The 15,534-nt window shown below is 42.0% G+C and overlaps 1 protein-coding gene across 5 annotated transcripts in view; it reads left to right on the top strand.

The window, feature by feature from the left end:
* Window positions 1-3,939, top strand: part of Rpgrip1l (RPGRIP1 like) — a 100,457-nt gene extending 96,518 nt beyond the window's left edge. For all 5 annotated transcript variants that reach the window (XM_028871507.2, XM_028871506.2, XM_028871508.2 and 2 more), the window contains one exon: window positions 590-3,939. In XM_028871507.2, coding sequence (XP_028727340.1) covers window positions 590-702 — 113 coding nt within the window. In that variant the 3' untranslated portion in view covers window positions 703-3,939. The remainder of the gene's footprint in view (window positions 1-589) is intronic.
* The last annotated feature ends 11,595 nt before the right edge of the window (window positions 3,940-15,534 follow it).

Here is a 15,534-nt window from a genome sequence, read left to right as displayed (position 1 = left end):
TCATCTATTCAGGAGGCTGAGGCTAGAAGAACATTTGATCCATCCCATCATTAAAGTTCAAAGAAATAAGAAGAAACCTCAAAACCCATAAGCACTGTCAAACATACAAACTCCAGCATTCTGGCCTTAGATCCCTGGGAAATGTCTCCCCCGCTGATAGGGTCCAGGGACTGACCTGGCATACACCAGGCTGTATTTAGAGAGGCCTCAGGACTTAAGTAGTTTGCCTTTGGGGCATCACTGATAGCTCTCCTAAGGAAATTCCACATTCACTCAAAAAGTGAACCTCAGACCCTCAGAGCCAATTCACAGATGTATTAAGGTTCGTGGGTCCAACAGTTTGCTTTTTCTAATGCTGATTGCATAATACCTTTGCAGTAGTTTGGAGGTCTGAAGTTGGTTATTCACACAGTGTGTTAGAAGAAATTTTGACCATGTGTGAATAGCTATAGCCTTTCACTTGGTAAGCTTCAAGATTACACGTAAAATGTGTGTCTTCACACATGTAGTACTCACACAACTGTGTTCATCTCAAAGCTGTGTGAACTAGCCTAGCATGTCTTTGACCTTGCTGCTGTCTTCTCCTCAGTTGTTGATGCCCGAGCAGATGGAGGGAGCATCGGCAAGCTGAAGGTGACCGTGAAGGCACTCCGTGCCCTACGCTCTGTCTACGAGCAATACAGAGAGGACTTGGAGGCTTGAAAGAAGGCAGCCTACTTCTGAGAACATGCCACATGAAAGCTCCAGGATGAGATTTTGAGTAATCACTCTGCTGTATGTAATCTATAATTCATGGGAGCTGAGGGGGAGTGCCTAGGCTTGAATGTTCAAGTTTTGTTTAGTTTTTGTGTTTGTTTGTTTGTTTTTCTATCCCTTCTTCCCCATGACTGCCACCCCTTAGGACTTGAGTGCTCCTCAGTGGGCTACCTTCTCAATAATTTATATCAACATGATAGAATGAAATATCTATTTACATTTGCAATGCTTTCTTACAAAGAACTGGGAGTAGTTCCCATTTTTATTTTTCATACGGAAAAGCTAAATCTTAGGAAACCGATGAAAAAGAATACTTTTTATGTTATTCCTAATCATCCCACTAAATGGAAAGCCACTGATTAGCCTCATTAAGACTTTTATACTGTGAAGATTTTATTAGAAGCAATATATGAAAATTACTTGGATTAATGTGTTAATCTTCTTCTTTAAAATGCTAATATCCACTTTATGCACATTAAAGCTCAGTATGCATTTTCTTTGATGCATGCAGTTTCTATCAATTAAATATAAAGGAGGACACTTGGCACCAACTTAGTAAATTACTCCCAGTTTTTGTTGTTTTTCATAAACATGGTAGTCATTCCAGGTTCTATGGTACCAGTGTGTTTGTGATGCTGAGATGGGACCCAAGACTGTACTCACTTAAACAGACAGAGACAGAGACAGAGAGAGAGAAGAGAGAGAGAGAGAGAGAGAGATATGGGACCCAAGACTGTACTCACTTAAAGATAGATAGATAGATAGATAGATAGATAGATAGATAGATAGATAGACAGACAGACAGACAGACAGGAAACTCATACTTTACAAACTAAAGTTATTACATAGAAAAAATTAAAGTATGACTCAAATTCTAAAATGTTTAGTTAGACATGAAAGGAGACCCTTTTTATCATTTTTTAAACTTACATCAAGCTTATACAATGCTAGGATGTATCTGGATATGCAGACCCTCAAAAAGCAGCTCCAAAAGTTAATTTCTAGCTTTTACACAGTCTTGCTGAAGGGTTTAATTGATATTTTTAATGGAGCTGTGAATCAGTGCTGCAAAGGAATTGTCTCTGGGGGTCTGAGATATAATGCATTTCATTTTTTAATTTACTTTTTTATTTGTCGTTTTCTTCAAAGGATTTTTATAGGCTGTGGGTTTTCACTGTTTGCAAACAGACTATTCCTTCTTAAGCATATGTAAAGTATTCAGGGAGATAAGTAATTTATTAAAATCTACCTAATTTGCCGTGCTATATTAAATCTCTGCTTCAGTGATCACAGACCATTTCATTTAGAGAATTAGGCATTCCCTCTTTGTGTGATTAGAGCCCTGGAAAATGAGTTCTTTGCTCCTATTTGTGAACATTCAAAGCCTGCTAATGGCAGGAAGATGGGATAGATTATGAGACAATTCATTACAGTTCAACAGGGGGAAAAGCAGCTATAATGCAAAAATGCAAGTCTGAATATCAGTGTATAGTTGAACCATCTGCTCTCACGGCTTCAGTGATGGCTCCTCCTTGGGAGCCTTTGAAATGACATCCATACGATATTAATTTGTTGGCATACTTTGTAGGACCAGTAGAGTATGATCTGACCACAGAATTCTATAAATTCTGTCTGTACCATCGGGCATCTCTGTCCTCAGCCCTGCCATCTCCAAGAGGACTCTTGCTCTCGTCAAACTCTGCAAATCTTCATAATAACTCATTCCTCTGGAACCTTCTAGTGACCACAAACATCTGCAGACAAAACCTCTCCAATCCTAGTAAACAACCACATGTTTTTTGTCACTTTAGCTGGCTCTGAGCTCATCTTTTTGGCCTCCCTTCCTAGCTTTCTTTGGCTTTGTGCAGCTGCAGTGTCATTAAGGCCCATACTATTCCCTGCAGTAATTTAAAACAGTCAGATTATACCCTGGGATTAGCTGAGTGGTTTTTGAGACATTTATTGTGGTATTCTCCCAGGAGGCATGCATTATTGTTTTAAAATGTTATAGCCCAAACTAAATAATGCTTTCTGCAGGGAGGAAAATGGGATGGTGCTGACTTCGTAGCATCCCTACGTAGAAACAAGGAAGTGTTACTCAGAAAACTTGAACAAATGAGTCAGCTCTATAGAGGCTATACCTCAGGTACAGTATAGAATCTGTACCTCAGGTACAGTTAGGGAGGTAGCCAGGCTTCTCCTCCATTTGTGTTTACTAGCTTTCAAATTCTCAGCCTCAGATGTTGCAGATGTTCCCAACACGCCCTTGACATGCATGGTTACTAAAGGGTTCTGAAGGGGAAGTAGGGAGTGCCCTCACGTGGAGTCCGTGGCATCTTTGTCTAATCATGTGTTGGCCAGGCTTCATTGAAAAGTTCACCTCCGTGAGCCAGGCTTGCTGTAAAGGATGGCTAGGGTGTGGGGATGCCAGGCACAGACACAGCCCGGAGGAGAACTTGCAGTTCTTGGTAACTGTACAGTACACTCAGCACTCTGGGAGCTGTAATGCTTTTACTTTGGAAATATGAATAGAGATGTGATGTGGCGTGTGGGAGAGTGTATTGTACATGGTTTTTGCCTACTGTGGTAGAAATGTCAAATTCCCAGCCACTGTCATGAGAAGCAGTTGACAAAAATAAGTTTTATGGTTTACAGTGTGGTTTACGTAGAGAACATTTCTCTTCACTCTCGGTTTCAACATGTTTTCTGAATTATCATGGTTTGTTGCCATTTAACTTAAATTAGTTTTTTTAAGAATAAATAGAGACTATGTTTAATCAAATAAAGAACGGCCACATTGAAATTCTGCTGTTCCTGCCATTCATTTGTTACCACAAAACACAAATAATTTCTATGTGTCAGGAAGAAGTGTGGGCTGAGACATGGTCATGTGATTTGGGAGGCTCTGCATGCACCAATGTTCCCACAACAAAACATAAATTATTTTAGTAATCTGACATCAAGAGCTGGGACAATGAAAACCAGTTCTTACACATGTTCTAACAAGAATCTGATTAGCATTTTTGTGGATATGGAAAATAACTTTTTTTTAACTCAAGCTGGCACTGTCGCTGTGTTTAGAATGATTTCCTTATGTACAAAACAGCAGAATGTGAATCATGTCTGTGAACAAATATGAAAATAAAGTACGATCTTTGTGTAACACAAACAACCAAGGAAGAAGCTTTGCGTTGTAACGTGATCAAGTGATTGACACTGTTGGGATGATAACTCGTCCCAGAGGTAAGAATGCATTCTAGTAAGTGACCCGTGCCCAAAGGCCTCTGAGTACCTTAACAAAGAGAAACCAAAACCATGATTTATTAGAGATTGGGCACCACGCCTAATTAAATCCATGAGTGGGAGCAAACACACTTTTACGTCCCTTTTGTTCCAAACAAAAACAGCCTCTAGGTCAACCAGAAAATATCAAAGCAGTAGAAACAAACATTTTAAAGCTAAAAATGCAGAATTAGAAAACATCCTCTTTCATATTGCAAGGTAGAATTTTTCACTTCCATCTCGAAATGTTACCACCAGTGGATAGCACCTCCCAGTTCAGCTCCTGGAAGCCGAGCCCACACTCTGTATACAGCTCTCTTTTGTCCTGGCCTCTCTCTTTTCTTTTATCTGTCTTTTCTTTAAAACAAAAACCAGAATCTTACTATGTAGCCTTGGCTGGCCTGGGAATTGCTATAGAGAGCAGGCTGGCCTTAAACTCATGGAGAGCTGCCTACCTTCGCCTCCTGAGTGCTGGGATTAAAGGCAAAGGCAGGCATGCACCGTCAAGCCTGGCACCCCTTTGTTTTCCAAATAACATTCAGATATGGCCTGTGCTCTGGAGCAAAGTCTAGCACTTGTCAAGCAGAATGTGGCTTCCCCTCTGAGATAGATGCCTCTTTTTGTCTCTTCATGCTCTCCAGAGAATCACATCCTCATTACTGTAATAGTGCCATTTCCCTGTTCACTAAACACCATTTGTTTTTGTTTGATTTAAAACCTTATTTTTAATTATGTGTGTGTGTGTTTGTCATTATGGGGGTAAGTGTATGTGAGCAGGGGTGTCTGCAGAGGCCAGAAGTTGTGAGATCTGCTGGAGCTGGAGTTAAGGGAAGTTGTGAGCTGTCATGTGGGTGCTGGGAACCAAAGTCAGGTTATCTGGAAGAACAGCCAGTCTTTTAACTACTGAACCTTCTCCCTAGCCTCCATTGTCTTTTTTTAAATTAGTACCTTAATTCTTATCTTTGCGTTATCTGTTCTGCTCATACCCCTGTTCAAGCAGACACCCCCATGTCTGTCTGCCTGATGAATCAGCTGGCAGCTTGGCTGTGGTTTTTTGTTTGTTTGTTTGTTTCCAAGACAGGGTTTCTCTGTGTAGCTTTGCGCCTTTCCTGGAACTCACTTTGTAGATCAGACTGGCCTCGAACTCACAGAGATCTGCCTGCCTCTGCTTCCCAGTTCTGGGATTAAAGGCGTGCACCACCACCCAGCCTTGACCTTAGTTTTCTAGACCATCTCACTGTGCAGCTCACACTGGCCTGGAACTCACTTGATTAGCCCAGCTTTCTTGAATCTTCTAGCCTCCTGCCCCATGTGCCTATTTTGAAAGTGAAGGCACCTCTTTCGCTTCTCCTCTCTTGCTTTGCTTGGCATTCCCCATGCTTTAGGCACCAGCATCCATGGCAGTTCAGGGGCAGCTCCAAATGCTCCATCGAATGTCTCTCTCTTTTGAGATGGCCATGGGGTGGGGCCTGCTACCTGGCCCAATCTGGCATTCCTGGCTTAAACTCAAAGCCTTCCTGCCTCAACTTCCCAAGTAGCTGGATGGCAGTACATGCCAGCATACGTGACACACGTTTGTCTTCATGCACATGACAGGGCACCATGGCCCTTCTGGAACTGGTTTGTGCCTGAGCTTCAGGTCACAGAGGCAGGCACTCGGGCGGCGCATGGGCAGCCCTGGTCAGGAAGCAAAAGAGAAGTTTTATAAACGTCTAAGGAAACGTTTGACAAAAAGCAAGCTGTCTTTGGTACAGATGTGCTTTGGCACAGGTTCACATGTTACCCACAGCAAGGAAATAAGAGAAAACTGGAAGAAAACTTAAGATACTATTCGTACAACCAAGATATTAGGTAGACTTCTCCCAAAGACAAGACAGACATCCTACTGAATCTGTGAACATTAGGGCAGCTTAACTGTTTTCCTATCAGGCTGTGAGTGTTCCCAATGGAAACAATAGACAAAGGCTTTGTACTGTTAGAGGGAACAGTGGGCCACGGATGTGTGCACTCCAGCAGGCATGCACCAAGGAATTAGCCTCAAAGGACTCGCAGCAGCCAGTGGGCTGGAGGATGCTACAGCTGCAGTAATTTTAGACATAGGTTTTAACCCACAGGCAGGGCAGATCAGAGATGTAGAAAAAGTCTAGATTTGTTTAGCATGATCACCAAGCTCAGACACAGATAGAACACACATGGAACATTCAAAGGAAAATCAACAGCACACTCAACCACAAAGGAAATCTGTTTCCCAAGGCCTCAGATCTTCTAGACTACACTACTCTAAGCAAAAGGCAATGAAATTAGAAGCAGATAGCAAAAAAGATAGCTGAGACACAATCCTTTCTAAACGTTCAAATGCATGTATTCATTTTTCAGTTGAAAAAACAGCATTTTTTGGTTTGGAATTCTAAGGGACAAGAAATACCCCTTTCCTGCAACAGTAAAGAGGAAGAAAATCCTACAAATAGGTTTTTATGCATAAGTGAGGGAGATATGTAAATGTCAGCTCAGAACCCCACTTCTGGCCAGGCACGGGTTGCACATAACAGAGTCTGACAGGATTCATGTGTGGGAGAACACGCCAGCAGAGGAGAGGGACCAGCCAACCCGAGGGGCAGAGTGCTGGAGCTGGTGGTGAGGCCTGGTATTTTCGGTTAGAGTCTAGAATGTCCCCTAGAGGCTCATGTCTTGAAAGTGTGGTCATCCAGCCTGGTTGCTATTGGAAGAGGATGGAGCCTGGTAAGAAGAAGTTGGATCCTTGGGGATATGCTCCTGCCAGAGACATGAGGCCCTGGCCCTTCCCACTCTCTGCTTCCTCAACGTCCGATCTGTCTGCCACATACTCTTTATCAGGATGTTCTCCCTGTCACATGCCCAGCTATAGGGCCAAGTGATCACAGGCTGAAAACATGGAGCTATGAGTCAAAATTAATTTTACTTCAAGATATTTTTCCGTAGCAGCAGTAAGCTGACAAACACTTGGCAAAGTCAGATCATTAGCTCTTGGAGAAAAGGAAGCAACGTGGGATAGGCCGGGACAGACTCAGCAGGGAGGAGGCCATTTTGGAAGAGGGAGAGATTCCTTGGAGACATGGAGTGAAATAAAAGAGAAACAACTGGCTCCCCAAGAAACACGGTAAATAAAATCTATCAATAAAAAGTGAACATTTCATAAAGAAACTAAACAGTGCTGTAGCAACAGAAGAGGGCAATGTTGAGCTAAGAAACTGGAGATCACCCAAACCCTTCTCCATCAGTAATTGTCTCAGCCCATCCAAGAAAATCCAAACAGAAAGGGAATCCTGCATCCAACCTCAAGAAGAATACAAAATGGGGGTGAAACGGTCTCAGCAGCTGTCAGCTGAGCATCACTAAGCCGGAGAGGACAAAGGAAGCAGTGACTGCCTGTCATCCCACCTCCCAAAAGTAGTCATCCACATCAGGGCATGTTTGTTTCCTTTATTTTTTAATGAATAAAAATTTTAAAATAGCACAAGTACCACATGCCCATCTGTGCATTAGAAATCAGAATACAGATGGTTAAAGTCTCTTGCTACATACCACCCGTAATCCAGACCTGCTTCCCACAGCCAGTTCACCATTTGTATGTAAACACATACGTTTGCCCACAGAGTATGTATAGAATTGTTTTGCTTTTTATTTACATAAGTGTCAGACTGCAGACATTGTTTATACAGCTTGTGTTTTTCCACATAATTTTCAAAACCATGTTTTTGAAGTCCCCCCCCCCACCTTGTTTCTAACATTTCAGTGCCAAAAATAGAGAGGAGTCTGTGGTTTTAGTGTGAACCCTCTTCAGCAGGATGGTGTTCTACCCGGTGTGAGTAAACCACCTTCTGTTGAAAAAAGTAGATATAATTTGAAAATGTCAAAATGCCATCTGGCTACCTGGGCTGTCATACTACATGGTCCAGCCTGAGGAAAGCCTGGAGGACAAGCCTATAACTGGGGCTGGTCTTCCTCAGAGGCACCTGCTAGTCTGAACATGATGAGAGCCACACAGAACCTTCATAGACTTCTGGGTCTTGAAGGGAGAAAGTTAGTACTGGACTTGAGACCCAAGTAAGTCCTCTACAATTTGAGTTGGGACTCTGAAAAACTAAATCATCAGGACAACAGAGACTAGGAAGCAGACTGTCCAGTCTGAAGCTCTGTTTTCATTCTCCCATCTCTTAATGGAGTAAGGGTTCTCAAATTGCTAGAACCACTGCCTGTCACTGTTAAAAGCAAAACTCTAGAAGTTACCCTCTACATCCTCAAATTATTACTAATAATGATAGAAGGAGAAAACAACCTCTGCAAATTGTCTTCTGGCACACACACACACACACACACACACACACACACAAAAAAAAAAAAAAACACAACACACAACACACACACACCACCACCACACACACACATACACCACACCGCATACCACACCACACCACACACAACATGCATAATCCCCCACACACAAACACAAATAACTACGTTTTACTGTTTTTTTTAATTATTTAATCCTGTATGTCCAGGATTCTTAAACACATAAATATGTTTATGATAATTGTAGAAAAATTGAAATACCAAAGGAAAAAGAAAATCCTAAAAGGAGGTAGAGATAAAAGCCACCTGCTCAGAGGGACAGCACTAAGACTGAAGAGACAACTTCCCAGTTAGTTCACCAGAAGGGATACAAACAGCTGGGAGGGCTTCTTTTGTTCTAGATGATAGAAACCACAGACACGCAAAGGGGCAGGCCCCTTACTGTTGATGGCCCTGAGTTCCAGAGGTTCAAAGGCTGAGCCTCCAAATCCAGAGGCTTATGGTTCTAAGCCCTGCGAACCAGAAGCTTCCAAAGGAAAAGGGTTATTTGTGCTTGGTTCTCAAGTAAGGCTCACTGTATAGGGTTTAAAGTGCTAACAACAGGCAAAGTTTCAGCTCTTTGGTTCTCAGGACCACCAGTTCTCTTCCCTTGGCATTCTGGAACTCCTCTAATGGACCAGCACTGGTGTCCCGTGGAGTCTGAGCTCTCACCTTCAGCTCTCTGCAGTCTCTCTGTTTCTCTACCACCTCTCACCATCCCAATACTTCGAACATCCATAGCTTTTTGTAGATTCTGCCCTCAGTTGCTCCTGGAATTCTGATGGCTCCCTGCAAGAGCTTCAGGGATGGGGCTCTTAGGAGCTCAGTTACCTCAATGTTACAGCTCTGACCATTGCGTACTGGGACCCTCAGCTCCTGGTGCCTCTAATGGACTCTTCAACAACCTCCCTACTTGCTGCTGATGCCAGGCTAAAAGCCCCAGATGTTTGTCTACTATTCTTGCAACTAGTTCAGCCCACCTTCCTAGTCATAAAAACCACAAATAGACAGTAGGCGAAAGACCTATCAGGAGAAGGTTTTATTGGAGCCAACACTGGAAGGGGGGGGGCTTAACCAGTGCACAGAAAAGAAGCCTCCTGACTAGCAGAAGACTGAAAACAGTGTGCTGAGCTAGCTAGCAACAGGTGTGCCATGCTCGTGCTCAGAGTAGGATCCAGCCAGTCACGCCATAGCTTCTAGTTCCACCAGTCATGAGCCCCACATAAGAACCAATCAAAACTTACTGACTAGTGTTCATGGCACCAGAAGGTACTCAGCACACTACCAGAAGAGAAAGGTAACCACTAACCCAGCTACAAACCCTGGGATCTAGAATGGTGACCTGCCTGCATGATACACTGATGCAGTAGTGGTACAGACATTTTGGGAATAACCAACCACTCTAGTTGCATTTAAGGCCCACTCAATTAGATGGAACCCATGCCTGACACTGCTCAGATGGCCAAGACCTGAGACTAGATATGCCCTCAGCCTAGGGAAAAACCAAATACTGTTGCTCTTCTAAAGGAGCATAGCAATAAAATTATGCCTGACACCATTCTCCTGTAACTATAGATTGGTGTCTTAGCCATCATCGGAGTAGCTTCTTCATGCAGTAAAGGGGAGCTAACAAAAAGACCCACAGTTGGACAATGTGCAGAGAGTGAGAGACTTTGGAGCACTCAGTTCTAAATAGGATATTTTCATCAAGCCCCTCCCCTCAGAGCTCAGGTAGCTGTGCTGAAGAGGAGATGGAAAATTGCTTCCAAACAGTCAGCTTTGAAACCCTGAGCAGTTGTCCAAGTAAAACTGCTCAAAATTACAGCAAAAGACAACAGGTCTCCAGCCTTCCAGGCAGGAGAGGAAGCCTTCACAAAGTGAAAATGAGATCAGCATTAGAGTTCTCTAGAGCAAGATGCCAAGTAATGAAGTAATGAAGCTTGTCACAAAGCTCAGGAACATGACAAAGGGTCCAACTCCACCAGTCTCCAATAGAGACGGTCTAGGGAAATGACTTGCATTGCAGTGAAATCCACATGACATAAAAATCAACTATGTAGAAGTGAACAGTTTGGTGGCATTGGTTCATTCACAATGACAACCACCTCTTCCTACTTTGCAAACACCTTTCCATCACTCTACAATGGAATAATCATTTACTCCCCAGTACCCACTTCCAGTTTTGGGCCAACCTGCTTTTTGTTTCTATGAATGTACCTATTCTGGATATTTTACACAAATGGATCTTATATACCTGATTTCTTAAGTGTTTTCAGGGTTCATCCATGTTGTAGCATGTATCAGTACTTTATTATTTTTATGGCTTAGTAATATGCCATTGTGTGAATATGCTAATGTTTTCTGTCCATCAGTTGATAGACATCTGGGTTGTCTCTGCCTTTGGGATACTGATAGTACTACTATGAACATTTGGGTAGAAGAATCCATTTACTTCTTTTCAACTCTTTTGGGGTATATATCTAGAAGTGGAATTGCTGGGCCATGTGATGGTTTTAGGCCTACCTTAGTCTATTTTCCACAGCCTTTGAGCCTTTTTATAGTACATTACCAGCACAGTGTGTAAGAGTTCTGACCTCTCCACCGTGAGTGTGAAGTGGTGTCTCCTGTGGTCATATTTGTGCTTCTCTGCTAACTAATGGTACTGAGCGTCTCTTCATGTGCTTCTTTATAGAACAATTTAAACATGAAAAATGGGGGAGTGTTAGACTAATGACACCCTTTCTGAGAATTTACTGGAAGACAGTCTTCAGCTAAATAACCTTGAGGGACTGGTCATGAGCATTTACTATACAACCAAAGACGTTAAGCAAACCGTAGATGGAGGTAAGAGTAAGAGGAAAATGGCAATTGTTTTGTGTTCTGAAAAAGTAGAAAAAACTTTTTTTTAGTGACAGAAAAAGGAAGAAGAAGAAAGTAGAATATATTTATTAATTTGACCATAGATTATGAATGATCCAGAGGTATCATTTGAAGTAGGGAGAGCACCTGGGTGGGAGAGGGAAGAAAGGAAGAGCATATGAACACCTTCAGTTAGTGGGAAACAGCACCAAACCAAACAGGAAGATATTCTGATCACCAGAAATTATTTTAACAGATGCAGAAGCAGAGACGAGAGAGTGGAAAGTGATCAGTGGAATCTGCCCAGGAAATATATGCAAATGACAGGACCGAGACCAAGCTTTAATTGATAGCAATAATCTTAAATCGTCTCAGCACACTTAAGAAACAAATTTTCAGCTTGACTCACCCTGCAGAATTCAGCTCTTCACTGGGAAGAGGCACTTCTAAAAGACAATGACTGAATCAAAAGGATGGCAGAAATATCAGGCAGATGCTCACGAGGAAGTACTTGATAGAGAGCTCACAGGACAAACTCCAGGGATATTCCTATCCATAGGCGCCTAGCAGATCTCTGATTCTATCTGATTCATAGTAAAGACCACAGCAGCAGCCTTCATGAAGCATAAATACGAGGCTGAGAGGAAAAACACAGGGACACACATTAATTAGAGGGGGTGGTCAGGTCCTGTTCAAGATAGGGCATGTAGGAAGGAACAGGGGAGGGGAAGAGAGGACACTCCATAAACGTTATAATGCATAAGCAGACCTTATAAATACATACTGAACTCTTCAGTCGTATAAAAGAGAAAGTGGTTTTGTTTTGTTTTGTTTTTTAAATACTTGGGAGCATTCATGTTAATTAGCCATATGTGCGGTATCTAGAAAAGTTTAATAAGTTTTACCAAGAACTAATGAAATCAACAATCCTGTCTTACCACAGTTCAATAAAACTGGAAATACATTTTTAAAGGTAAGAGTGTTTTTCCACCTAAACATTTTAAAATTATTGAACAGCTCATGGAAATAAAAGTGACCCAAAATAGCCAAAGCAGTCCTAAGCAGCAAGAGCAAGCTGACCCTGTACTACCTGATCTCAAGTTATACTACAGAGCTATAGTAACAAAAACAGCATGGCACCAGTACAAAAAAGACACATGAACCAATAGAATAGAATAGAGAACAGAAATAAACCCACACAGCTATTGCCACATAATTTTAACAACTTCTTTTTTATAAACAAACTGAGGGAAAGGTAGCATCTTCCACAAATGATGCTGGGAAACTGGATTTCCACAAAAGAAAGAAGACAGATCCCTTTCTATCCCGAGCAAAAGTTAAGGTATAAGAGCAGGAACTGCAAAGGTGCTGAAGAAAACCAGACAAAAACCTTGAAGATATAGGCAAGGACTTTCTATTAACGCCAGTCACGTAGGAAATAATCCTGAGAATTGACAAAAGAATTGTATGAAATTAAAAGGTGAAAGGCTTCTCTGTAGTAGCAAAGGAAGCACTCAGCAGAAAGAAGCAACAGCCTACAGAATAGAAAAAATACTTCTTGATCATATATCTGACAGGGGACTCATATCTAGGACATGTAAAGAATGCCAAGCATTAAAATTTCAAAAGAAGAAATCATCTGATCAGTAAACAGGCAAACAAATTAAACATATAGTTAGTTCTCAGAAATAAAAATAAAAAAGGAAGAAATACAAAAGGCAATAAATATTTAGATGGTCTCAACATTCCTAGTGACCAAGAAAACGCAAATTAAAGCTTAGTTGAGATTTCACACGTCCAGGTTGAAATGGCCATCGTCAAGAAAAGAAAAAAAAAAAGCTACAAAAAATGTGGAGAAAGGAGTCCTCTACAAACCTGGGGGTATGTAAACTGGTTCAGCCATCCCAGAAATGAGTGGAAGAGTCCCTCACAAAACAAGAAATGTAACTATCATATTACCCACTGCATAGACCTCAGGTATAGACCCAGAAGACTCTAAGACAACACACCAGAGAGATAGTTGCATATCCATGTTTATTGCTGCACTGTTCACAACAGCCAAGAAATGGAACTAGCCTAAACACCTCTCCACAGATGACTGAATAAAGAAAATGTGGTAGAGCTAGAGAAACAGCTCATTGGTTAAGAGCACTAACTGCTCTCCCAAAGGATCAAGTGAGGTTTGATTCCCAGCACCCACATGGCAACTCACAACTTTAACTCCAGTTTCAAAGGATCTGAGAGGCACCAGGCAAGTACACAGTACACAGACGTGTGCAGGCTGCCTTACGATGACTGTTGCTGTGATGAAACACCATGACCAAGAGCAACTTGTGGAGGAAGGGGCTCATTTGGTTTACATAGCCTGAGCCACAGTCCATTGAGGGAAACAGAGCAGGAACTCTAACAGGGCAGGAACCTGAAGGCAGGAGATGATGCACAATCACTAATTTAGAAAATGTCCTCCCTACAGGACAATCAGAACCTCAAATGAGCTTCCTTCCTCTCAAATGACTCTAGCTTGTGTCAAGTTGACATAAAACTAGCCAGCACACAGGTACAACGGTGTGTGAGTGGAATGTAACATGTACATTGGAGGACAACTGCTTGGGAGGAGGAAGGAGATCAGCAATTGGGTAATGGAGCCGAGAGTTGGGGAGAGGGAATATGAACAGGGTACATGATACATGTGTGTGAAATGTCATAATGCAACCCATTATTTGTATGCTAACTAGAAGAATAAAAGATGCAGGACATGCAGGACAGTGTTTGCATGCTGCACGTCTTTGTTGTTACTGCCCTCTTCGTTGTTATGCACCGAACCTTCGTTTGCCCTCCTCTAGGGACCCAGTCGCGCCGCTAGTGTGCCAGTTGAACTGGCAAGCCTTTGTAGGTGTTTGACTTTTAATAAAGCAGCATCATTTTATTGGGGATTCTAAAGAAGCCTTCAAAATCAAGAGAATTTCAGTGTGATTTGAGGTCCAGAAAAAGAAGGAAGACCCTGATAGCTGCTGAGTGAAGCAAACCAACCCTAGAATTGTAAGCCCAACGAGATGGTTAATATTGGTGGCCATCTTGACAGGACTGGACTCAGCCTCCAGGACACCTGTGAGGAACTGAGTCAGGTTAGCTTCTGGCCATCGATGTCCGTGAGGGATTGCCTGGATGTGGAAGACCCAGCTAGAATAGGTCACCACTCCATGGTCTGAGGGTCCAGGCTGAATGCAAAGAGAAAAGCAAAGTTGAGCACAAGTGGTCATCACTCTGCTTCCTGACTACACACGCAGTGTGTGTAACAAGGAAGCCCCTGCCACGTGACTTCTCTGACATGATAGATTAGATCCTCAGACTATGAGCCAAAAAAGCCCTTCCACCCCTAAGTTACTTCTTCACCCGGTATTTTTTCACAAGAAAAGTAACAAGCATGCACAGGAAGTACTGTACACACATATATAAAAGATCTGCCATATAATCTCATATATGAATATTGACCCGAAAATCCTAAGTAAAATAGTGGCAAACAAAGCTGAATACCACAGGGGCTGGAAGAATGGCTTAACAGTTAAAAACAGGGAAACAGCGGGCCCTTCCTCAGGCCCAAGTTTGAATGCCAGCACCCATGTTAAGCAGTTCACAGCTACTTGGAACTCCAGCTTCAGGGGGATCTGATGCTTCTGTCCTCTTCAGGCACCTGCACTCATACACACACACACACACACATACACACACACACACTACATATATATGTGTATATAATTACAACAATAAAATAAAATAAACACCATGTTAAAACATAACATTATGCTTAAATGGTGTTTGTTTGAAGATTGTAAATATTGTGATTCAGGTCTAGAAATTTCATACATACCAGGAGCTGGTACACCAAAAGTGACATGCCAAATTTATGGAGAAAAATAGACTACTCAATAACGGTGTTGAGCATACTGAAAAAGCATTAGAAAAATATGAATAGGATCCTTCACATGTTGAAGAAAATAAAGATAGAAACCTTGGAAGAAACAAGCATCTATCTGGAGGAAATGGTCTGAGCAGGACAGCCGTGCAAATGGTATACATGTGACTATGTGAAAAAGTTTCTTTGTGGAAAAATTAATAAAAATAAAATTCAGAAAAGTAGTTGTTAAAAGCAGGAAAAACAGCTTATTTTCCTAATGCATAAAGTGCTCCTAGAGAAAACAATAAAAAGGAAGACCAACCCACAGAAAAATGGGTAAAAGATAATGAAAAACACAGAAAAGCACATTTAAG

This window comes from Peromyscus leucopus, chromosome 5 (genome assembly GCF_004664715.2).
Source record: "Peromyscus leucopus breed LL Stock chromosome 5, UCI_PerLeu_2.1, whole genome shotgun sequence".
NCBI lineage: Eukaryota > Metazoa > Chordata > Mammalia > Rodentia > Cricetidae > Peromyscus > Peromyscus leucopus.
Note: the sequence above shows the minus strand (reverse complement) of the source record. Positions and strands in the feature narration are given on the sequence as shown.